This window comes from Eulemur rufifrons, chromosome 1 (assembly GCF_041146395.1).
Source record: "Eulemur rufifrons isolate Redbay chromosome 1, OSU_ERuf_1, whole genome shotgun sequence".
In the NCBI taxonomy this organism is placed as follows: domain Eukaryota; kingdom Metazoa; phylum Chordata; class Mammalia; order Primates; family Lemuridae; genus Eulemur; species Eulemur rufifrons.
Window position 1 is genome coordinate 57,867,186 of NC_090983.1, and position 26,373 is coordinate 57,893,558.

A 26,373-nucleotide genomic window follows, 5' to 3' on the forward strand; every position below is an offset into this window, starting at 1 on the left:
GCAGACTCACTAGAAACAGTCAGGACCCACAATATGCCTCTGGACGGGGGCCACATGCACCTCACCACACGTTGGACCTCTCGACGGGTTCACATTTGTGGGTGCACTGGAATGCCGCTGTAAGATAGAAAGCTACTCCTGTGTGCAAAGTGGCATTATTTCAAGAAGGAAGCCAGCCCAGTGAGTGTTGGTGGCTACTGTCCCAGGTCTCGCCACACCCTGACATGGCCTGCTGGGCCCTGTGCCCTGTTTCTTGCCCTGGGTGTGCTGCATTGTGCTGAGCACAGCGCAGGTACCCAGACGTGCGACATCCGCCTGGGGGGCTTGAGGCATCCCCTCTGCCCCCTCCAAGTCAGTGCAGCACCAGGTTCTCTCTGCCTGGGGCTGCAGGGAGGGGTTCCCAGCAGGGAGGGGTCCCTCTCCCCGTTTGCTCTTAGGCTTGGCTGACAGTGCCTGGAGGTCTGGTGACATTCTGACAACGGCGAGGCTCCAGGAAAGTGAAAAGTTGCCCCTATTTGATTTAAAAACAAAAATAAACAGAAGAACTGGTAGGCAAAGGCTGGATTTAACTATACAGTTAAAAAAAATAAAACTGACAAATGGTGATTTGGCCAGTTAAAGAAGCTAAAAGCACTTCGCTGAGGTATGTGATGATTATATAGGCATTGATTGCAGTCAGAAGGAAACAGTTCTGGAAGCCTGTTGCCTTCCACACACATGTCAGTCACGGCCTGGGATGGGCTTCCTTGTTATTTTTACCTGCCTTGGAGGGAGAAAGAGTTTGACCAGGGAGTGCTGTGATCAGAACTGCACTTCAGGAAGGTTCGTCTGGTGGAATGAGTAGGCTGGAGCGCAGTTGGAAGAGGCATCCTCTGATCCTGTATCTGCTAAAGCCATGATTTTCCCTGGTTGGTGTTTTCCTTCTCTGTGACCAAGAGAATTGGGGGAAAGGGCATCTGGAAATTACCAGCAAAGGATGGCACCTTTAGTTCTGAGTATAGTGTATTGGGCATATTAGCATGTTTCTTCTGTTTGTGTTGTTCAGGTCATGTGATAGTCATTCTATTTAAATTAATGCATTTTCCCAATTGTGTCTAAATCAAAACTCTGGAAGCCCGTGGTGTCCAAACCCAACCCTGCATGCTGTTGTGCACGCCCTGTGGATGCTGAACGTTAGCGGGCACCACACACTGACACACATCCTAGTGCAAAAATAATATGAAAAGAATGAAATACATTTTTAAAAAAACTTTCTATAGTCTGTTTCTAAGAGAATTAAGACAATATTTGCTTCTGTTTTGTACTCATTATTATACAGCTTGCATAATTTAAGTCACAATGTACTTCTTTATTCATCCAACGTTGGTGGTATTACATTTTAAGGAAACCTGTGGGACTCAGGAAGGCCGGCTGCTGGCAGCCCTAAAAGCGCTCCTGGGTGTTTAGAAGTATTTAATACATTTCAGTTTTGCCAGTCAAGTCTTGAGAGTCTCTCATGGGGGTTGGGGGGGGGGGAACAACAACCGGGAATCAAACCAAATTATAAAGGGATTATTTTTGGTGATGTAACTATGACATTTAGGATTAACCAGAGAACCTCAAACCAGTTTTTCTGTGTTGGGTAATCATAACTTGATCTTTACTCAGGGAAGAGCTTAGGAGTTGTGGAATATTAACCCCATTATTCCATTTTGCATTTCCTTTTCAATAAAGGAAAACACACTGAACTCTCCAGAAAAGGAGACGAGGGCTAAGTGGCTAACTCCTTAATGAAAGACTGGATTTTATTCAGACCCTCAATAACTTGCTGTGTGTTCCTTGGCAAGTCATTTAATCTTATGTGTTCCTTCCTGTTTTTTAATTCCAATATCCACGAAATCATCATATTTTCTTAAGAATTTGTCTAATCCTGTTCCAGAGTCTCTATCCATGTACAGGCTCTATTGATTTTACTCCTGGGCTATAGCTGTGGACTTGCTTGCCTCTAGTCCTTCTCCTTTCCTGAACAGCCCTGCATATGGTTCTTTTTATAAATTTTCTTCTTCTTTAGAGAGAGCAACAGTTGTTAATTGCATCAGGTACAAGTTCGCTTACCTGATGCTCAGACTCTGTGGTTGGGCCCCTCGACAGTCTCGTCCAGTGCTACCCCTATTTTTTATTGCTAAAATCATGGTCTCTGGGGAAAGGAGGCTGTTGTAGCAAGGAACTCTCAGGGACCCCCAAAGCTATGGGGGCTCCGCTGCCTCAGACCCCCAGCCAGCCACTTAGGAATCAATAGATCTTTTAAACCATTATAAAGACATTTTAGGAGTGCTGAGCTCTCAAACATTGATTCCATTACTTTCTAATCAGAGGTTGAATTGACCTAAGCCAATTTGTGCACAACTCAGGTTCCTTTTCAAAAGTGATAGTAGCTGCTGTGGAAGTTCGAGGTAGGAGAAGATTGGCTTCTGGCCCATGGCCTCCCTCTAAGGTTTTAAGAAGTCAAGCTTCAGACCAAATTCTGCCATTCATTAGCAAGCCCCTCAATAGTTCTGACAGTTTGTTCTGTAAGCTCAAGGAAATCCCTGCTCTCTTCCCTTCCAGGTGAGTGAAAAATTCATTAGAGTCAGACATGCCAAGACTCTACATGCAGTTTTCTTTTACCATTACACTTGCTATTAGGAATCCAATCAGACATAGGGACATAGGCTGCAGTTGGGCCTGACCAGATTCTTTTATTCTATTCATGCCAAGGTGGGGAGTATACCTAAACTGTCTTAGCCTCTCCCTATGTGCTAAAAACCTTTATTTTCACCAAGGAAAGCCCATTTCTAACATGCATTGTGCCCCTCAACAAGTCACTGTTTTCCCTAATGATAACCCATTTTGGACATTCACCTTGGTTGTACTTATCCATGTTTAGGTACAGATAATAGAAATGCTTCAAGCAGCTGCCTCCGGCACCCTGAATCCAGTGCTATCAGAACCCCCAGCTCGGGCCATTCCTGCGTAGAGTGCCAGCTGATCACCCGGGTCGTGCTGTCACAGACATAATATCACGTGGTGTATGTTGAAGTATTTTAGGTAAATTTTAGACATCATAACCATGTAGTCGGCAGACTAGTTTTGCAGATTAAATTAGGCAGGAGGAATTGCTTTTCCACTTTTTTTTTTAAATGCATTTGTTGCCAACAATAATACGAAAGGGAGCTTTCACATAAAGATCCTGATGTTTGGCTTCTCTGGGAACACTGGGAGATCCAGCAACTCCAGGTCCACATTCCTCCATGGCAACTGCCTCTTGCTGAGCAGCAGAAGCCTGCTTTTGACCTTGGTGGGAGGGTGCTGAGAATATCCTCCAGCCTCCACACGGGGGGCCGCACTCCCTAAGGTCTCCCAACACAGAGACCAAGTGTCAAGTGCCCTTGTCACTGAGATCGCACTGCTGGCTTTCCGGACCCCCCTCCCCTCTGTAGATTCCTGCCTGGCCCCTGTAGCTATGCGGGTCTCTGACCCTCACAGCTGTCAGTTTTCCTCCTTGGCTCAGTGCTCGTGCTTTGCTCAGGCTGATTCTTCGTCTGGAGTTCATTTCCTGTGAGGCTTGCTGTCCAGCGCTTCACCTCATCTGCAAGGCTGGGTCCGCGGCCCACTTTGGATACGGCCTTTCATGGCCGTTGCGGTCATAGCTCTGCTGCTTCCACACACACAACACAGCGTTTGATTTTACACGTTCTGTTGTCCTGTGTTTCGTGCCTTATCCTACCTTGTTGGAAATATTCTGAAGGTCGAGAAACCAGCTTTCTCCTGTTTTCTGTCTTCCACTGTAAAATGTTAATGCTTATCCCCTCAGTCCACTTGCCTCGTTTCTTAAATGGCAGAATACAGTAGCTTATTGATCTACTTAACAGTTGTTGTAAGGAATATTTATATATGTTAAAAAGAAATAGGAGAGTCTTATAAGTGTGCAAGTAACATAAGAATAGGTTTAAATAAAAAGCCTGCTAAGGAAACAGAGGCCCAGAAAGTTTAAGTCCCTTGCTGGAGTCGTACATTTGGGGGGTCGTCTAGTGTTAGGCCTACCCCCTGTAATACTCAGTTCTTGCCTGTTAGTATTGTGATGTTTCCTGGTAGAGCTACCACTCTCAAAATACCTCAAAATTCTGCAGATCCTCCACAAGGCTTAGTAGCACTCACATGTCAAAATAAGACAATGACCAAATAGACTTAAATCGTACGTGACAAATCAGGTGAAGGTGACGGATGCACATAAGACACTCACCAAGAGCCGGGACAACCAGAGATGCTTCTGTCATTAATAAGGACGCACAGAATGCCCTCTGCTGATGGTCCTGTTCATGCAGGAGGGGCATCATACCTGGACAACAAAGCATCATGTGCACAGGCAACACTGGCAAGGTTAAGGAGGTGATGGAATCGGGGAACAAAAAGGGAGTAGTTTAGCGGGGCTGGAGCTCCCCTTCTGAATCTGAGAGTCGTGATAGATGGGGCGGGAGAGGAAAAGGGACAGGGTCTCAAGTCATGCTGATTTGGACTTTATCCTGAGGGGACAGGGAGCTTTAACGGCTTTCAAGGAGGGCTCAGGTCTGTGGCATAGAAAGGACTGGTTGCTGGAGCCTGGATCTGGGGACAGAAGGGTGGTGCACGGACTTTGGAGGCTGCTGCAGGAATCTTGGCAAGACATAATGGTGGCTCACACCAAGGCAGAGGCTGTGGGGAAGGAAAAAGGCGGGTAGATTCAAAAGATGTTAGAGCTTTTTAGTTTACTAGGATGACAGTATTCTTTCTGGTTGTTTTCCTTAAAGCAGCTTTTACCCATATCCCCCAGTTATTGTGAAGGTAGGAAGATGGACTGGCTCCTTCTGTGCCTTTGATTCCCTGTTGCCAGAGAAATGTTCATGAGTTGGACCCAGGTGTGTCTGGCTCCATTCCCTTTGGCTGTATAGATGAACCCCTTAGGAAACAAGGACAGCTTTTCACGGTTCTGTGCTGCCACCTTTTTCTCACTGTCATACATAAGCTGTTTCAATAGACTATATGAATTTTCCTGTTGTATAAGCACACTATGTACTTTGGGCAAAATGTTCTATTTCTCAGGACACGCAAGCAAATCTTTCTGCATACACATTAGCCATACATAGGAGCAAACCGGGTATTTATTCTATAGTCATGAGAGTGAGTAGATGTTAAGATTGGTGTTTTCTGCTCCTGAAATTTTTGTTCTGAGATTTAAAAACATTTAACCATCTGGTTATGACTTTAAAGTGAGTGTTCAAAGTGGAGGCTATGAATAAATATGTGAATCATGGAAGATATATTGAAGGAGTATTGTCAATAATGAGTTGCTACCATATACATCTTTCTAAGCTGTTTTTCTAGCTTTTTAAAATGTCTAATGTAAACAAGTATTATTTTTAAGGAGTTGGAAAAATATCCAATGTTAACTATGGATTTTTATCTAGATTACATCTTTTAGGAAGAGACTTAGGGTGCAGGTGGCTTCAACTGCTTGTAAAACCATGTATTTTTCCTTAAAGCTGCTTTTACCCATATGTTTAATTATTTACAGATGATATATATTTATTTAATATTATCCTGTTTTAAAATTATTTTAATTAAAAATGTATTCATTGTTGAACTTCTTTTCAGAAATATAAATTAGGTTAAAATTAATAATTTTGAAAGACTTATCAGTTCTTTTCCTCTAGCCAGCTATAGTAGATGCTTACAAATAATTTGGTTCACCTAAGTCTTTTGTAAGAGAATGAATTGCATCTTCTCCCACTCACGGGAAACTGATAAACTGGTTCCAGAGGTTTCTTTTCACAAGACTTCAGTTTTCTGACCACAGTTTATGAATTCAAAGAATTTTAGAGTTTGACACATGTATGCAAATTAAATTAAATAGCAATTTTTCAAAATACACATTTGTTCAATATAAACATGAGAGTAGCCGTTAGAACAAAGACTCCATTTGTCAATTTTCATTCCTTTTACTTGTAGTTGAAATCCCATTGGGAGTGTGAGTAAATTTAAATTGTAAATAAAATGAAAGAGCCACTATATTTCCACTCAGGGAACTAGTTACAATGTTGTTAAGTCACACAATTCTATAACTTAATGTTATAGGCCTAAAGCAAATACTAATGCATTTTGACCTTGGTTTGTACTTGAGGTTGTTCTTTGGTAATTGCTGTCACTCAACCTTATCTGAAATGCCTAATTAATTCATCTCACAAAAAGAACTTACAGTATATAATGGGTATCAAGAAAAATATTACTTAATTCTATAAACCATTCCATCTGTATTTATGAAAATTGTCCAGAAAGCAAACATTGAAAAAAAAAAACAATCTTTGCTGACTACGCTTTTCCTTTGTGTTGATCACTGTACATGCACGAATCTAGGCATATTGCCTTTATGTACCTAGATTTATGGATTTACCATTATGATTTTGGCTAAGGTGCTAGCTCTGTGTAAGCAAGGACATGGGAATGTGGAAGATGGATGTTATTCGTTCTTTATTAAAAAAAATTAACTTCCCAAACATTGATGACTTGGAATAAAAGAAGCTAGAAAATAGTCATAAAAGCAAAACATAAAAAGGAACCACACCACATAGAGTTTTACTGCCTCCAGTGGTATTCTTCTAAATGACTTTCCACAATGTATCTTAGCTAAAAGCCCAGACCTTTTACATTTAGGGCTTTGGAAATGTGTTTATATTTTGATTGATCGTATAATTCTTTATGATTAGTTATGACTTTTGATACCTTTTTAGTAGAAAATATAATTTGGTATGGTGAGCTTTTGGGCTGGCAGGCTTACCGGCCCATTACCCATGATGGTGTGCTCTAAGGGGGCGGTTCCCAAACTTTTGGCCACCACGGATTGGTTTCATGGAAGACAATTTTTCCATGGACCAGAGCAGGGGCCGAATGGTTTTGGGATGCTTCAAGCACATTACATTTATTGTGCAGTCAAACCTCTCTGCTAATGATAATCTGCATTTGCAGCCGCTCCCCAGCACTGACTAGCTCTACCTCAGATCATCGGGCATTAGATTCTCATAAGGAGTACGCAACCTAGATCCCTCACATGCACAGTTTACAGTAGGGTTCACGCTCCTATGAGAATCTAATGCAGCGGCTGATCTGACAGAATGTCGAGCTTATGCGGTGATGCAAGTGATGTGGAGCAATGGTAAATACAGATGAGGCTTCGCTGGCTGGCCTGCTGCTCACCTCCTCATGTGCAGTCCGGTTCCTAACAGGCCACAGACTGGTACTGATCTGTGGCCTGGGGCTTTCGGACCAAAGCTCTAAGGTGTAGGGGATGGCAGCTGGCAGGTCTGCCCTGGTGCATACCTGAGAGAATTTGGAGCAATTCTTCACCCTGGAAATCTCACCAGGAAGAAATACATTCAAAAAGTCAGAATTGATAAGCAATAGTGTCTTACATACAATAAGGGTGACTTTTTTTACCTTTCAGATTTTGGGGTAAGTGCATTCTTAGCAACAGGGGGTGATGTTACCCGAAATAAAGTGAGAAAAACATTCGTTGGCACCCCATGTTGGATGGCCCCTGAAGTCATGGAACAGGTAAAAAAAAAAAAAAAAAAGTGATATTTTGATGGACATAATACATATCATTTATGTACTAACATTTCAGTCAGATCATTTTAGTAGCATGCATCATGTCCCTAAGATTTAACACCTGATTGCTAGCTCTTAGCAAACTAATGTGAAAGTTGTGCATGAAAAGCTGTGGATTTCTGACATAATACGGACTTTGTGATGTGTAACATGCCTGCTGTATAACTATTTTTTTTATGATTTCTTAGGTGAGAGGCTATGACTTCAAGGCTGACATGTGGAGTTTTGGAATAACTGCTATTGAATTAGCAACAGGAGCAGCGCCTTATCACAAATATCCTCCTATGAAAGTAATTATAATTGGAAATAATATATCGGGTTTGAAATGCAGTTGGATGGAATCTGTTCTCTCATTCTCTTGTACATCGTCATTTTTCTTTTAGACCTGAGGGGAATTAATGGAAGGATGCAGCCAACTTGAATGCTGTCTGATCTTAGTGGGCAGAACAGGACAACCGTAGTACATTCCCAGCTTTGAAGCTTGGTTTACATTCTTAGTACAGAGTTGAGGAAAGAATGTGATCAGATGGGTTGATGGAGGTTGGTCACCATGGCAAATGCTGTCCATTACTCTTTTGATAGCAGAACGACCCCAGATTGCCAAAGAAAATCTAAAAAAATAGATTATAGTGATGTCAACTTTGCAAATGGATTTCCCAGATTTTCAGGCTTTAAAAAAAAAAAAATGGTCTACATTTTCACCCCTGCTCTCCTAGTGTAGTGTGTAGTAAGCCACAGTGTTTTTTAGGAAGTCACATGTGCTTTGGGTACTATTTTCAAGTTTTTGTTAATTTTTTAACTGGCCTACCTCATTATTTCTCTTGGTTCTGAGATAGTGGTATCAGGGCTAATTTACCCAACTGGATTTTGTTTTGAGGCTGAAATAGTTCAGTGGAAATTTTAAAGCTATTTTACAGAGAATGTGGCCTTTGGTCGTCTCATGGTTATTTATGGCAATTAGAAAAGTTTAGGAGGATTAAAAAAACCTGAGGATAAAAAAAGTTAGTTTTACTTACTAAAAAAAGTAATACATTCTTGTTGTACAAAATTTGGAAGTACAAGTAAAACTAAAGAAGAAAAATAATCACCCATAATTGCATCAATTACAGGCCATCTCTATTAAGGTTTTAGTGTGGTTTATTCCATGTTCTTCTCTACATATTTATATGCATATTTTTAAGAGTTAAAATTTTATATATATGTGTTCATATGCTGTGCACGTGTGCGTGTGTGTGTGTGTGTGTGTGTGTACATACCTGATTTTGCTAACAGAAAATTTAAAGTTGAAGTGTAAACAATTGAAATGACCTTTTGGAGAAAAAGCACAGAAGTAACTCTGAGGACTTTTCCTTCCGTGCAGTTTTTCTTATTTCTTGTTTTCCTTCTTTCCCCACTTCTTAGTGTTTCCCACCTGAATCCAAAGTCGCCTTGTTAGCCCCAGCCTCAAATCCTCTAGGGCTCTTATTTGAAGTTCACAGTCCCCCCCATTCTCCTGTCAGCTATTATCCTCCACAAACAATAAACTGTCACTTTCATCCTTTATCTATTCACACTTCTGAAAGTGTTTGAAAAGAGTCTTGACATGTATATCATTTGCATAAATTAAGGCTGATTTATACATTAAGGAAGTTTGTTCATTTTATAGATCAGTAGTTTCCTGCACATTCTCCTTTTTTTTTTTCAAAGCAAATAATTTTGATGTTAGTGTGAAAGAGTGGAATTTTTACCATTTTGATTTAAAGTTGTGTTTTATTTTATTTTGTCCCCCTCCAAAAGCAGCATGTCCTTTTGATCTGATTATGGGATTTTTAGCAACTCAGTTATATTCTGGCTGTCTTTCTTTCAGTGTCTTGCTGTCTTCATTTTGCCAAGCCTTTTAACAATTTTCTGTATGTTTTCTCATTTTTTTTTTTTTTAAAGGAAATCATGTTACCTCCTGGGATGTTGTGGTTTTATTTTTAGGGCTGGTAATGTGTTACAGAAGCCTTGAGTACAGGCAGTTCCTTACTTATGAATGATGTGTACACACGAACATTCCCTACTTCACTGGCGCTCTCTTTCTCTCCCTTCTACACCCGCCTTCCCAACCAGCCAGTGCTGGAGCTACATGCTGCTCCAGGCAGTCTGAGAACCAGTTCCCAGAAAGCTCTGTCTGGGTCCCTTTAGGAGATCATTCTTAACACATAGAGCAAATTTTTAAGTTTTTTTTAGTAGAATAACAAAAAGGTTAAAGGGCACATGAACAGATTTGCAAAGGGAAATGAATACTTTCAATACACAATTTCTGGAAAGTTAAAATCATGGGAAAGTACGTTTGTATCTAATAAAAAATGGTCTTTGATGCTTGTGTGAAAAATTGAAAACTCGATTGTAGCAGTTGCTATACTGAGCTTCTGTCTTCATATTTGTTTCTGCTGCAGGTGTTAATGTTAACTTTGCAAAACGATCCACCCACTCTAGAAACAGGAGTAGAGGATAAAGAAATGATGAAAAAGTACGGCAAGTCCTTTAGAAAATTACTTTCACTGTGTCTTCAGAAAGATCCTTCCAAAAGGTATGTCAAACCTAGTGGATGAGTTAATGACCTGGTTTGAGTCATGACAAAGCTCTGTCTGTGGATGGGGAAAGGCTGTGTGAGGACACTGGAAAGGTACTTCTAGTCTCGAGGGAAACCCTGCTCTGGCCCCCAGGTTTCCTGCCTGCCAGTGGAAGGCAGTGTGGGTCCGAGAGGGAGAGAAGTGAGTGCAGGACGAGGGAGGCAGAGGAACATTTTTGGTGTTAATAAGATTCACTGTGCTTGTTAGGTGTGGGTTCTGTCATCAAAGGAACTGAAGTAAAGCTGAAATCAAGAGAAATTGGCAGTGCTGCATTCAGAAGCTGAGCTAATATTGTGCACTGTGTAGGTTGAGCTGACCTCTCAGGATTTGAATATCCTGCTAGCTCCAGTCTAAACCAGGCAGAGCTATTGAATTTTGCATGAGCTTCCTTTTAGTTGCAGAACAAGTTGTTTGTGCTATTTAAAAGATTATCAGTAAAGAAGATTAAGGAGATTTTTACCTTAGAAAGATTAATCATGTAAACAGAAGCAAATGGCTTGAAATTAACTTCAGTATTTCTTATTTATTCTTGGGTTATTGCCCTGCACTGTAGTGAGTCTGTTAGTTCTGAGTTCCTTTCTTCCTTCTTAATTTCTGTGACTTTGAAATATCCTGGGTAGTGATAATGGAGCCCACTGTTCTTTATCCCTTAAAGGAGAATGTTGATGATGTGACCCCCCCACAGGACTTGCCTGGGTAAGGTCCCTCTGTAAGGACTGGGCTGTGTGTGGCATTATCCTAATGTAGACCTGGAGAGGCCTCTGAGAAGTTACTATCTACCCTTATCCACCCAAGGGTCCAATCGGATACTTACGTTTTTAAATGTCATAATTGACTTCTCTTCTGAAACTTTCTTTTTCAGGGAAGGACTCTGCTGGTACAAGTGATTCCTTTATTTTTCTCTTAAATTCTTTAAGAAACTTGCTAAGCCTTTTACCTTTACATAGTAGTTTACTGTTTGAGTAGGCTACCCTTCTCTAGATTAAACACAGTTTCCCTAATTTTACCCATTCTTTGTATTAATAGATGCTCTCTTCATTCCTTTACATTTACTAAATTTACCTTGAATCTCTTCCTCATCCGTCACCTTTCTTATGGAGCCAGGCCTAAAGACTGCTTGCTGTCAAGCATCGTGAACTATTTATGGTGAAAGGGATGATTATTTTGTTACACCTATAGGCTATTTCTGCTTGAACATCTCAGCTGGCCTTTACATTTGATCTGTAGGGCTTGTTTTCCCTCCAGTTTGATCTTCTATTGAGATTATTTCTTCACTATCCTTTTGGGTGAAAATGCTCTTAGATTCTAATTTTGTTCTTCAATATTTGCTTGTCTTTCCCTTTTGTTTGGTGTCATCTCCAAAAGTAAAGTTTTGACATCACCAAGAAAGCAGAATTTGATCCTCTGTAGCCCAGTGAGAGAAGTACTTGCCTTTCTAGTTAGTACTGGGTTATTACTGATGGTCTTTCTGATCCTTGAACTGTAGTAGTTTAGATTCCACCTAGTGGTTGTGATGTGCAATGTCACACAATTCCAGGTTTTAAAGAAAATAGTAGTTCTTTGGGTAGAATTGGTAGTGTACTTTATGATCTAACAATATATTTCTTTAGGAGGTTTGTAATTTGGTCAAAATAAATTATATTGACATACATTATACTTAGCAAACCATTTTTACTTCTTAATGATCTTGAAAGTCTTTCCAGGTTTTATTATATAGGTGCAAATGTCAGGTTCCCTATACTCTAAAAAAAAAAAAAAAAAAAAAAAATCCTTTATAAAAGAGCCATACGCCATATATTCAAATTCTTACAAAGTCTTTCCCCCAGAGTACTCTCTTAATAATATTACTGATATACAAAGTATTAATAGTGTAAGGACCTTTTTTAGGTATGTTCTCTATAACCTAATAGTTCACACTATTGTGCAGTTGTTCTTTATAACAGACTGTTAGTGGTGCACCAATTTCCCAGGTGGTTCTTTCTTTTAATGAAAAGACACAGATGTTGATGTACGTGAGGAGTTTAGGGGGAATAAATGATTTGTGAAATGTAAGAATAGAAAAAAACACTATTGCTGAATATTTTTTATATAGGATGTAATTTTAAAGCATGTATTCATTACTAAATTAATAAGTACACATTTAATTGCTGCACAATTCTGAAAGAAACTGTATTTTTAATCCGTTCTGCCTTTGCTTATGCTGTTCAATAGTTCCTGCTCTTCCTCTGTCCACTTTCCACCCGTCTTTCGATGCTTGGTTCAGATGCCGCATCTTCTTAGAGTTGGGTACATCTGGCTGCGATTCTTAGCTCTGTCTTATCATCATCCGCCTGGCTTAGTTTCCTTGTCTGTATGTTGGGCCTAATCATAGCTGCTTCACAGGATCACTGTGAGGATGGGAGGAGACAATGCACGATAGCCTCGTGCCTGGGAAGTCCCTAAGTGCCCCGGAAATGAGATTGCCATCCATTGTTTGCCTTTTTTCCTGACCAAGTGGAGTTATTGCAACTTTTATGCAATAACTACAGTATATTGAAGATCTGTCTTTTGTAGCATTTATTACACTGTGTACGTTTATTGATTTGCACACCTAAATTTCTCATGAGTTTGTAAGTTTTTTAGAAGGAAAACCTGTGCCACTATCTTTATATTCAGTGTCTGGTCTGTATTATATACTCAGTACTATTTCTTGAACATTGGAGACAATTGGGAGTTTTCAATGGTAATTTGGACCCATTGAAAAGAGTTTTAGAAACGGAAACCAGATTTGAGTATGTTGAGGAGTAAATGGAAAATTTTTTACCAATTTTTATTATTTCTGTTGTCTGAGTATAGATCACCTACCCAGTTGACTGGTGCCAAAGCCCTGGCATTGCTGAGTGCCTTTTGAACAACGAATGAAACAATATTGCAGGAGAATAGTGACCAGAGCAGATTCACTCTTACACATGCACTCACAGGCTATCTGAGAGTAGGCTGTGTTTTTTGTCATCCTTGAGAGCTCATGGGACTTTCCTTATAAAGTAGAACTGGGGTGTTGGAGCCCTTTGCCTCACCCGAGTCTGTGTTCTGCATTGGCATAGATAAAGAATTGCTTATATTTGCATTGCAGAACATCTTGCTATTTCTTAAAAAATGAGCCTTAATCTTGTAGATTGCGTGCTTTGTATGGATGGCAACTGTAAAAAGAACCAGCACTTTCTTTGAGCAACAAGGGGATGGATGTTGCATAGATAAATCCCTTAAGAAATGAGTAAGACTGGAGTATTTCTTTTGAGGAGTGGGTTGAGGGAGAAAAGCAGCTTTGCCTGAGGTCAAAGTGCTGTTAGAACTTACTAATGCAAATTGTTAGAACTATTTAAGCTATATCATATTCATCTTGAGTCCTTTGAAAATTATTTTAAGTCTCAGTGGACTTTGGTTCATCCATATGTATTAGCTGAGTCCTCTAAGAGATTTTCTTCTGAGAATGTTGGTACTTGCAGACTACCGTATTGTTTTTAAGGATTTACAATTGAATCGTAATTCAAATCCTGGACCATTATTTTGGTTGCTGATAGCATTTTTGCATTTCTTGTAAAACAGTGTTTGTACTTACGTTACACTGGATTGCTAGATGATTGTTAGCAGTCATGTGAGACATGACTGTGCTTGCAGAATTCTTTCTCCTGCAGTACTCAGCTAAAAGGCAGGTGGCATTGATGGTCCCACTATGGCACAAAACACAAACAAACAAATAAATAAATAAAAAAAACTGACAGCAAAAAGAACCCTAAAACCATATGGGCAGCAGGTATCTCAGCTCTTTTTACACCTTCTGTCACTTTCTTTCCTCCATCATTTTCCTCTGTCTTCCAGTTTCATTTTTTCATACTCTCTCATGGAGACAGTTTGGCACAGGGAGGATTTTACCCCAATGCTATAAACACTTCAGCTGATTTAAGCACAAAAGGAACCAGTGACCTGCTATTTTGTTATTCTTTCTGTAGAGTTGGAATGAGTTAACATTTAAGCCTATATAAAAAGAAAAAAGAACGTGGGTTCTTTAAACCACTTCTAATTTCTTACATCCTTGTGTTTTTGCATTTACTGATGAAGCTAAAAGTAGAGTGGAGCGCAGAGAAAGGAGTTTTCTCTGCAGCGTGCCTTTCCCCTCTCCATGTTTGGTTACCACAGAAATGACCTTGCTGGGGAAGGGAAAGTATTTTCCCAGCCTTGTATCTCAAGGTATGTCTGGCATTTCCCAGCCTTCTCTCTGCATCGTCCTACACTTGACCCTTTGCGTGCAGAAGGAAGAGGCTGGTGCAGAGGAGACAGGGTAGCACTTGGGCTCCCCACCTTAACACCTCCACTGTCCCCTTTCCTTTTTTTGTTAGCGCGAGTCTTGTTTTCATTACGTCTTTCTCCTATTCGCCACTGTATTGAACAGGTGCTTAGAATTGGGTGCTAGCCAAATCTAGCTCCAGGAGTTGTAGTACTGTGTCCAGATGTCTAGCAGCATCGCTTTCACCTCCTTATCTGATTATATGGATAGTATGGACTTGAGCTGTAGCACTTTCTGTTCTGTGCTAGGCATTGGGATGTAAAAAGGAATCCTGTGTGGTCCCTGTGTTGAAAGGGCGTGTAACCTGGTGGGGTGCAGGTGGGAAGACACTGGAACCAATAACTACATGATGGGCGTGTGGGTAGCATGGTGCATGAGCATTGAGTAGGGAGTAATGCATTCCACTTGTAGGAGCTGGAGAGGTATCTTTGAAGATGATGACATTTAAATTGGCTCTTGACTGACAAGCAAGGGTGTGCCAGTTGGTTACAAAAAATTTTGAAGCAAGAAAAGCTGTGTGTGCTTTGTCACGAAGGAGCAAGCGACGAGTGAGAATATCATGGTAGTTGAAGGATAGAGTCACCCACCGTAGGGTGTGGGGAGATGAGGATGGAGTCAGGATCTAGAAAACTTGCTTCTCTCTTAGGCCACTGAAATGCATTAGGATGGGTAAGAGATGATCAGCTTTGTTTTTGTTTTTTTTTTAAAGCTAACTTGGGAAGCAGTGTGGATGGTGGATGATGGGTTGGAACGAGGATGAGGGAAGTGGCAGAGAGACTAGCTGGGAGGCTGTTTTAGCTCTGTATTATTAGCCAGAGCTAAAGTTAGAGGAGGGTTTCAAACATGACAGTGGCCTTGAGTTCTTTCTTCATGTTAGGATTCTTTTCACTTTTAAAAAATCAAATCTAAGTTATTTTGGATGCTTCTTGGTTTTTAAAAATTTTTTTCATGTTATGAGGTGCCAAACAGGACATCGTGGTCTGTTTCTCAGTCCGCTGTGTAGTGGTTCTGCTGCATGTTCTCTGAGCAGCTCTTCTTCCTCCCAGTCATCCAAAGGGGCTTCAGTGTTGTGCTTTCCTTATAGTCAAACAGCACACTGACTCTTATCTGCTAGACTGTGCCTTGTTGAAGGTACTGTTTACCTCTGTCCTATTCACTGTAGTATGCCTAGCACCCAGCGTAATGCCTGATGAATAGTGGATGCTCAATAAATATTTACTGAGAGAATGAAAGGATGAATTTGGAGTACCTGGAGGCCAAAAACATTGCCAATGATCTGAAAGAGTATACAGTAAAATAACAACCAAAGTTAAATCATGTAGAAGAGTTGTCCTGTAGTGTTCTAGTGCCTGTTTAACAAGCTGCAAATTCATGGCCCCACCTGTTGTTTAGACCTTTATTTATGCAAAGCAGCTAGCAATTAGCAGCTGCTTCTTATAAGGGATATGGAGATGAAGGGTTCTTGTGTAACCAGTGTTCTTGAAATCTGAGAAAAAAGCATAACAGTTTAAATAGAAAATTTCTTTGCACGGAAATACAGTTTATGCCTCCTGTAGACTTACAGGATTTGTTCATGGATATGCTTTAATGACATTTCCTAATTCTTTCTTACACTTAGGGTTTGGTCCCTGGGAACATTATAGTGGAGCTTCCTGATTCCAAAGCACTGGTTTCCAATAGTTTCACATATGAGGATTCCTTTTAAACTTGCACCCCCCCCAACATAATAAATATTATTTATGCCCTTGGTAATCATTGCCTGAGAGAACACCTAGTGATAATTCAGTAATGCTTCCCTACCCCCCCCAATTTTTATTTTGAAAAATTTAAAACATACAGAAAAGGTGAAAAAGAAAAAACAGTACAATGTTTACTTTTATACCATCACGTAGATTCAACAATTATTAATATTTTCTATAATTGCTGTATCTACCTACATTTTATTTGCTGAACTGTTTGAAAGTAAGTAATAGACTTAATACTTCAGCTTACACTTCCTTCAAATATGGACATGTTCCTACCTAACCATAATACTTTTCCACATCTAGGAAAATGAACAATACTTTCCTAAAATTGTCTAATATCTAGCATATTCATATATTTCTGATTATTTCCAAATGTCTTTTGTAGCTCCTGCCCCATCTTCCCCAAGCCCAGGATTCAGTCAAGGGCTGTGTGTTAACATTTGGTTTTATGTTTTGTTAAGTCTGTTTTAATCTAGAACCAGTCCTTCACATCTCCCCATTTCTCCTGTGACACTTGACTTTTTGCAGAGATCAGACCAGTTGTCTTGCAGGCCATCCTACACTCTAGATTGATTAGATTTTTGCCTGCATAGCTGCTTTTTTGGAAGGAACTATTGATGAAGGAAGCTATTTTGTTTGGAAGAAAGTCAGTTAATAAACACAGAAGGAATGATAGAAGTAGTAAATCAGTGTTCTGCTACTTCCTATGAAATGATTAAGGCAAAGATGCTAACACTCAATTGTTTCCAGGAACAGGATATTCATACAATGCCAAAGTATTGCCCAACAGAATACTTGCTAATTGAAGTGGGTAAAACATGGCCTTTACAATGGAGAGATTTGGGGCCTGGGGACCAAGTGGTTAAACTTAGCATCACTAACAGTGCAGTGACCCAATAGTACCTGCCTGTGAGGTGCTGTAGTTAAGAGGTGCATGCCACCATCTATGAAGTGTTCTTGCCTCAAATTCTTAATTAAACCTATTCAAGCCTTCAGATCTAACTTTCAGTTTGCAGGAAATATAGAGAAACAAATGACACCATGAGGAAATAATCAGACTCATCTAGTAATGCTTTTAAATGAATTTGCATTTTATTAATCACGGTCACATTTACCTTCATTTGAAAAGCAGTGGTCCATATATACTTGAGACAGGTTTTTTCAGTGGGCAGACAGAGCTTGGACCATGAGGTGCATGGACGCCTTGTAGTAACTGCTGCTCTTGGGGAATCAAAGAGCACAGTAGATTGTAGTTTCTTTGACAAGGTTATGTTGCAGCTTATACGGTTTCTTAATAAATACAGAAATTTAGCTCACAGGCATGTCAGTCTGCCACCTTTTAGAAACACTGAATTCACTTAGTGAAGTGTAAAGATGAAGGATGGAAAATTGATTATACCGCAAGCACTTAACTTACTGGAGTTTATGTGTTTTGCAGTAGAGGTGTTTGGAAAGAACTGGAAAATTGGCACTATTTTATCTGGTGCCGGCTTATGATTAATTTAGTTTCTGGTTTTGCTATTCCTAAAATTGGGCTCCCAGAAATACTCTAAGGTTAAGTTGTTTCATCAAGGCAGTGCATTTATTAAGTGGTCATTGTTTCAACTCTAATTTATTATTGATCTTTCAGGCCCACAGCAGCAGAACTTTTAAAATGCAAATTCTTCCAGAAAGCCAAGGTAACATGCTTAAAAACCCAAGTAAATCTGCTATTTTGAAATCACTGTGAATTTCTATGTATCATATTTGATGTTAAACTGGTGGGATTATTTGTTTTGCAGAACAGAGAGTACCTGATTGAGAAGCTTCTGACAAGAACACCAGACATAGCCCAAAGAGCCAAAAAGGTAAGAGCTATCAGCTCTCATGACCCTGTAGGGGCCATTCACCCTCTGGGAAATGAATCCCACAGAAAAATAGGAAAAAGATTTCCACATAGTCCGGATATGCTACTTAGAGGTTATCTAGTTAGTGATCACTCGGATAACTGCACTTGCCTTTTGGTTATCTCAGCTTGTTGTTACGCGTTTGGGTGTGGAAACAATGTGAAACTGAAATGGTTTCATTTTTCCATTTATCAGCTTTGCTTAAAGAAGGTTAGGGAAGAGGGAATGTGATGAGGTTTAAATAGTGGAGAGGCAAAACATCCTTGAATGTCTTTCCTTTGGGTTTGACGGAAGAGGAATGAGCGGTTTTTAAGCAGTTTGAAATGATGAAAATGAAAAACAAAACTGGCTTTTAATGGTTATTTGAATATCTGTAAGATACAATTATGTCCTCATAAAATACCTGTGTTCCCATTGTAGTCTGCCTTATGTTAACTAAGTTATGTTAATGATTACCTGAAAAATTTTCCATTGTAGGTTTCAGATTTTTTAAAATGGCATGCATGAGTAAATTTATTTATATATGTATTTATCTAGAGTTTTATTTATTTGTAGTTGTAGATTTCATTATTGTAGGAAACCTCACAAAATTTAACCCCTGGTTTGGTGTAGTATGGTTTTGTACTTAGATATTTATAATTAAAAAATAATATAGTCACAGATTTAGAAAGGGAGGTTCTTTTTCCCCCCGTTTTGATAGTTATAGAGAAAGCCAATATGAATCTGAGTTGTCTGTGCTGTAATAAAATTGGCAAAGACATGTGCTTTAGAGATTGCATCTCATCATGCCTAGGTAACTGAATGTTAACTTCCAGACATAGCCTTTTCTAAAATATTCTATAAAAAAATGCATTTAGCTGATGCTGTAGAATTGTTTTAAACAGATTTTAAAGTAGTCTTCAAGAAATGACGCACTCTGGGCGAGTATCTGAGCACCTTTTCTGGAGCAGTTAAGTTTTGTGGGGTGAACGGGGTTCTGGGCTGGGAGTGGAGGGGGTTGGTGTCCTGACCCTGCCACGCCTCCCAGGGAACAGTGAAAGTGGGGCAGCACAGAGAAGCTAAAGCTGCACTAAGGCAACAGATTAGAAAGTGGAAGTGCCACCAGTCTCCTGTCCCCAGACTGAAGGGAGGATCCTGGAGGATTGATTCATTGGGGTGCTGGGGTCTAGCAGGGGGTCTTGTGATCAGGTATCTGAATTGTCAGCCACAGTTGGAAAAAAGCTGTTCGAAAGCCATTGGCTTGTATAGTACGTGTCCACAAAGGACTTTTTTTTTTTTTTTTTTTTCCTTTATGGTTTACACTTTTTTTGCTGGAAGCGTCATCTGATCTCATCCTGTCACCTGTTCCTCAAGAGGTGTTTTCCAGGCTGCTTTCTCTCTGGAGCTTTGGCCTCTCACTCCAGCTCCTTGTTTCGGGGCCACCAGCCTCTCTATCACAGTGACTCCAAATAACTTGCTTTCCCTCCCAGCCTGACCTTCCTGCGTTCTCTGTTTATTTCTGAGCCCCCTGCCTCCGAGCACCAGAGGAGACCTCCTCCCCTGCCTATCTTCCCTGTCTAACCACCGGCCACGTCCTCTCTGCGTTTCCCTCTGCAACTTCGCTGTGTTTAACTATTCTCCCTGCTTCCCCGCTTTATAGTCTTTCTTAGATGTTACTATAAGGTTAACTTTCTGATTATGTCACTTAATTGCTCAAAAGTGGTTTCCAAAATTAAACAAAAACAACCACAAGAGCAAACAAATGAAAAAATGGTTCCTGTCTAATAAAGGCCAAGCTCTTGAATTTATGGCACCATTTCAACTTCCAGCCTTATATTTTAACCTCTAGCCAGACCGAACCACCTGTATTTTCCCACTGTTCAGCCCATACTTCCCTTTGGGGCTTCCATCAGTTTGAGAAAATGAAGAATCTCTTCAGGCTGTAAGTTTCTTTCTTTCTTTTCTTTTTTTTTGGGTAAAAATTTATTTATGACATATTAGCATGCCGTGCATTTTAAAACTCATTTTGTATGTGTCTTAAACAATTGAAAGATGTGATTTTTCAACCATTTACCTGCTCCTTGATTTTATACAGAAACTTCAGGGCTTGTTTCGTCATCTGCCCCTTCAAATGGAAGGGGGCTACACAGCTCAGAGTCACATAGCAGAGTAAAGGGAGAATATAAATTAGTTTTTTAGCATCTTATCGAAAAAAGAGTGGCCCATTGTAATGTTATCCTGGTTCCTGAGCTTCGTAAAGTTGGCTGTTTTCCTGTCATAATCCTAATTTTACAGTGCACTGGGGTTACCAGCTATGCTCACCCCTCACCTGTAGGCTCCTTGGCAGGTGCACTGCCCAGGACAGCGACGATCACGGTGCATGTCTTACTCATACTAAGTGCCCACAAATATTCGCTGACTGAATGATCACATGTGCTTGGGTGTACCATGAAAAAACTATTTGAAACTCTGTTTTTCACTCACTTAACCCCCCAAAATTCTTGACATACGCTTGTTCCAGGGATTCCCGTTACTAGCGGGCATCCTCCCTTCCTCCCTCCGACGTGTGATAACTGGTTAAGCAACCATGACCTTCCTTGTTGGAAGCTTCTCATGCAGACTTGGCACCAGGAAGTAATTGTTATTGTAATCACCATGTGCAATAAAAACTCTCACTGTAGGATGTCTTTGCTTGTCTTAGGTTCTTACAGTGTTTAAGTAACTTTCATTTAAAAGTTGGTTTAGGGGAGTCTTTGGTGTTATTTGTCCTTGGTCTTCTCTTTACTGAGATCTCCTCAGCTGCTTACTTTCCTGTTCACTGTGGTGCCTTCTAACTGATCTTGCTCTAGTGTCCATGGTGTAGATTCATTCCTCAGAGGCTGCTTGTTGCTGTAGGTCCTATCATTTTTGTCTTCTCAGTTTGTTGTTTTTTCACATAGAAACAGACAGTCCATTGATATGCTAGTGTTTAAACAACACCTGGCCCTGTTGGCAAAGCTCTTGGACATTTAGGCAACCACAATGATCTGAAATTTGCCATCATAAACAACATTCTCTTCTCCTCCCTTACGGTAATCAAAATCAAGAGATATTTTTAACATTGAACATGAGTAATGTTCATATTTAAAAGAGAGAGAGGGTCTCGTATAGTGGCTGCTCCTAGAAAGTCCCATGGAGCCCCCCACTGCTGTCCTTTGGCAAGAAAGAGCCCGAGGCCTGTCATACTCATGTTTGGCCAGAACACGATGCATTGGTTGGGTGCCACATAACTCCATGAGGGTAGGTGGTTTTGTCTTCATCCAGATTAACTTCTCTAAATCACACACACACAAATGTAAAATGGGAACAGATCAGTGTGGCTTCTCTAGTAATTTGGTATGTAGAATGATGTTTTTGTGTGTGTTTGATAATTGTAGAAATTAAGGATATTTGTTTTCTTCCTGGAGGCAGAGCATTTGGTCTATTCTGGGTTCTTTTGTTGACAGATAGTGTTGTTTAGGGAACATGTTGATTGTCTTTGACTCTAATTTTTCTGTCTGTGAAATGGAAATTCTGTCTGACCCCAGGCATTTGGTGAAGGATAATGAGAGATTGGATGTTCCTGGACACCAGGACGCTGTATGTATTCTAAATGAGAGCCTGCTGATGACTGACGAGAACAGAGTTAAGTGCATCTAATGTAACTTTTCAACTTTTCACCATCTTGTGCATGAGAACAAAAGTCTTCATAGCCATCACTGCCTCTCGTGTGACTCTCTTGGGGCCTGTGTCCAACCATCTTTTTGAGTTGAAAGCTCAGCCACGTGGTGTTTCATCATTTACTCTGCTGGATTCACTAGGTGCGGAGGGAGTCAGTCGTTCTGGTAAAATTGAAGGCGGATGCTTAGGGCTGTGTGCATCTCCTGTAGGAACTTTTAATCCTCAGAGTTAGCCGATGTCTAAGTTTTATGTTAGTGATAAGAACCTTGAATCGCCACATTCACACATTAATATGCTTTCTGTGGCTTTCTAAGACCCACATATGGCAGCACAGGGAGCCAGGGTCCAAAAGCTACACAAATGTCAAATGCCAGCTGCTGAGCCAGAAAGCATGTTGGCCAGAGAAGGGATGAGGCAGAAAAATGTAACACACCATTCTTATTGTGGTTGCCTTTGTTTTCGTCGGAAGTACAGTTACTGGAGGATTTTTGCTTAAATTTTCTTAATCATGAAATTGAGAAGGTAGAAATGGTTAGTCACTATCAGAAGGAGGAAGAGGGTGTCTTATCACTGCCATCTTTGGGTGGAACCACTGTGAATTGGAAACACTGAAACATTATTTGTGGGTCTGAGGACTTCTCACATTAGGCTGTAAGACTGATTTCGTGTTAAGGCTGCAGGGTTCTTGGCTACATTTGATCCCCCCTTGTGCTTAGGAATCAGTGGGTAAGAAGATTACAATTCACGTTTATTTAATACTTACTATGTGTTGATAACTTGTCCTATTTGTTTTTACTTTTTATTTTAAAATAATTTCAGATATACAAAAAGTTAGAAAAATAGTATAAAGGATTTTTGTATATATTTTCTCTCTCTTTATTTTAAAACATTTCATGTTGTTTCAGACATAATGCCCTTTAAATATACTTCAGGGTGTATTTTCTGAAAACAAAGACGCTCTCATACATAAGAACAGTATAAGTTTCAAAATCAAGAAATTAACACTGATAAAATACTAACATTTAATTTTGAGATCTTATTCAAATTTTGCTAATTTTGCCAATTTTCTCATTAATGTCATTTATCTGGTCCAGGATCCAATCCAGAATTATTTAGTTGTTGTATCACCTTTAGTCCCCTTTAATCTAGAATAGTCTTTCTTTTTCCTGCACAACTGTGACACTTTTGGAGAGTACAGGCCAGATGTTTTATAGAATGTTCCTCAGTTCAGATTTGTCTGGTGTTTCTTCATGGTTAGATTCAGTTTTTGCACTTTTTGGCAAGAATGCTCAGAAGTGATGCTGTGTTTTTTCAGTGTATCATATTAAGAGGAGCACGTGATATTGATTTCTTCCTTTAGTGGTGACGTTGACTTTGATCACATGTTTTTGGTGATGTTAATTTTGATCACATGCTTAAGGTAGTACCTGCCAATTTCTTTGTTGTAAACACAAGTGTTATTTCTTAACAGGAGGGCTTCATTAGCATTACATGCATTGATTACATTAAACATTAAAAGGTAAAGTAAATGTATTTACCGTATTGGCTAATTAATCTTATTTTGAGGAAACAGTTATGCTTCATGTCATCATGGCTGTGCATTCATAGGTTATTAATGATAGGATTTTCCTAAGATTTATAACCAATCTCGTGTACAAAGAACACTTTACTGGCAGATTTAGGCAGGAAGTGGAGGTGGTGCTGCTCCAGCCCCTATATCTGGTCTGGAGTCGGCAACAGCTAGGTCTGGATCCTTTGGGGCAAGCTGCAGCCGGCAATACTTACATTGTGTTGCCCTGAGGGGAAGAGGTGATCCGTGCAGGGTGTCTGGCACTGTGTCAGATGCATAAAGGGTGCTCAGTCAACAGTGGTGTTGTGATTATCATGTAAACAGGGAGAATGGTTATTGTGGCTACAGAAGACTGGAAAGTTTGGAAGTACATAGTGAAATCCGGAGAGAGCAAAGAGTCCTGTAGGTGGGGTGGGGTGTGGGTGGGTGGTGAAGATTATTTATTGTTGTTGCTTTGGATGGGATGGAGAAAAAGGCCCACAGAAGCCTACAGAAAGAAGGAAGAGGATTACAATAGTTATTTCATTGCTGTTGCCTAGTCACCCATCTTCATGCTTTCTTTTTGGATCCATCAAGGTGTGGCCAGCAGTGGGCAAGAACCAGAGCTTTCTCTCACTGCAGCAAACCCTCTCTGCCCTGAGAAGGGTGGTGTGTGTGTTTGTGAAGAGCCTAAGAGTAGGGGTAGTAAGAATTAAATGCACAGACGGCTGGTGTTCTTTTATAGCTTTCAGATCACTTTCATATATACTTCCTTATTTGTTCCAAACAACTGTGCTTGAAGACAGGTAGAGCAGGTGTTATGATGACACTTTATAGATGAAGGTGTGAGAGGTGAAAAGGACCTCCCCAAGGTCACACGGTTAATAAGAGGCAGGAGTGAACTCCCATTCTTATTTCTGGTTGTGCTCTTTCCACTAAATTATACCTCAGAGGAAATCAGAAAATCGAGCAGACAGGAAGGAAATATAGGTAAAGAGGGTAGGCAGAGTTACATGGTATACACAGGGAAAGGGAGGCACACTGGTCACTCTCAGAGTGGGTAGTCCACCATTTAACATGCACGAGGGGGGTGTCCATGCAGCTCATGGGCATTAGGGCCTGTTGTAGCATCGATGTAGGAACCTGGCAGGGGTAGAGGGAATGAGGTGATAAAAGGGCTTTGGAGATGCTGATGGGGAGAGATGGCCAGTGAGAGTTTGGTAGGTGTTATTGGTAGGTGCCATTGACAGGTGTTATTGGTAGGTGTCAGAAGCTCAGCTTCTCATTCATGAAAGGGCCAGTGTGACGATACCTACCTGTGTTTGGGAGGACTATATTAGGTAACATGTAGGACATGTATAACACAGTGGTTGGGACAAAATAATAAGTGACACAGGTTGTCATCATAGTGAATTTTATTTTTTTTATAATCACACATACTGCTTTTATTATTATAGTGTCATTACTATTTTTGTAACTCTTATGATTGGTGCTGCTATAACAGCTGCTACCATTATAATCTGCGCTCCTAGTCATGGGCACCGAGGTGCAGGTGGTCCACAGCCCAGGCAGTGAAACTTGCCTGTCAGTGGGGAGCACATGAGCATCACCAGACATGCAAAAATCACAGAGTGGTAGAGAATAAATGCTTTAGGATATGGGCATAGAATATGTGCTGGTATGGGAAAGGTCATGGTGCGGTTAGATTGGGGACGTTGGGAGGGACGAGAGAGAGAAAAATATTTGTTACATACCTTCATGCATCATGCTGGCCGGGTACTTGGTCCACATTTATCTCAATTACTACAGTCTTACAACAGTCAATGAAGTTATGAGTATAAGATATGTTAGATAAGACAGTCCAGATGATATGTTAAGACTATAAACCTGTAAATATTTTGAAATATGAGCAGAAAAGAAAAACCAAATATTAAAAGTTAGTTAAGTCATCCTTAAAGGGTTACAGGATTTTAAAATTGAGAAGGACCAGAGATATCTCCTGGTTCACCATGCTTCTCTTTGCAGACCTGAAGATTGAGGGCTACGAAGGTTGGGCCTTGGCCACGGCCAGCCACATCGTCACATAGCAGCCAGCCCAGTTTGCTGCCATTTATCTCTTTTTTTAGTCAATAAGAAGGAAAATTGCTCTAAGTTTCTGCAGAATTGCTTTTTTACCTCTCGTGGAATGTTCTAATTAATTTATAAGATATCGAAGGTTATACACTATCAAGAAACCAGAGAAGAAATAGGGTGATTTCAAATTCCAAGTTTCCCCAGTAGAGGGCAGCAGTGGGCTTCGGGTCTGTGCCGGTGTGGAAGGCTCTCGGAGCAGAAGTTTGCCTTTGTGGAGGGTCTCGGCCTTGGAGTAGGGGGATCACAGGTATGTTAGGTCCCCGCGGGGCCGTGAACACCAGGCGCTATCGTCGGTCAGCTGGGGTATTGTTTCACTGGGCAGGGGACTGACGTGTGATGCTTTTTATAATTACCACTTTTATTTTAAATTACATTTTTCTGTTAAGAAATCAAAGTAATCTAACATTTGTGTTTTACATAAATCATGTCAAAAACAAAAGTCTCGATTTCGAAGACGGGCTTGGACAGCTTCCACTATGTTGTGGTCAGTTCCAGGTGGTGGCAGGCTATTTCCAGAAAACCTTTCGGTCTCTGCGGTTCTCCTCAGGGCCGAGTGAATCGAGGCAAGAGGGAGTCGAAGTGTGTGAGGATAACTATGGAGAAGTGAACTGACCTCCACAGTGACCGCGCGTGTTACGGATTTACTATAAATTACTCCCGATGATCCGGGGGCCCGAGCGTGCACGTGCTCTCACGGCTTTGTGTTTCCTCGCGCATCCTGCTGTCTCACAGCGGCGCATGTTGGCAGTAAATCCCAGGAGGAGGACGGTGTGGTTGAGGACGTTATTTTTCCTGTTTTAGAGCC

At 40.5% G+C, this 26,373-nt stretch overlaps 1 protein-coding gene across 2 annotated transcripts in view; it reads left to right on the plus strand.

Annotated features, from left to right (window-relative positions):
• The window catches only part of STK39 (serine/threonine kinase 39), a 269,188-nt gene that overhangs the window by 87,905 nt on the left and 154,910 nt on the right, over positions 1 to 26,373 (plus strand). For both annotated transcript variants that reach the window (XM_069471755.1, XM_069471765.1), the window contains exons 6-10: positions 7,493 to 7,602; positions 7,845 to 7,946; positions 10,077 to 10,210; positions 17,953 to 18,001; positions 18,104 to 18,169. In XM_069471755.1, coding sequence (XP_069327856.1) covers positions 7,493 to 7,602; positions 7,845 to 7,946; positions 10,077 to 10,210; positions 17,953 to 18,001; positions 18,104 to 18,169 — 461 coding nt within the window. The remainder of the gene's footprint in view (positions 1 to 7,492; positions 7,603 to 7,844; positions 7,947 to 10,076; positions 10,211 to 17,952; positions 18,002 to 18,103; positions 18,170 to 26,373) is intronic.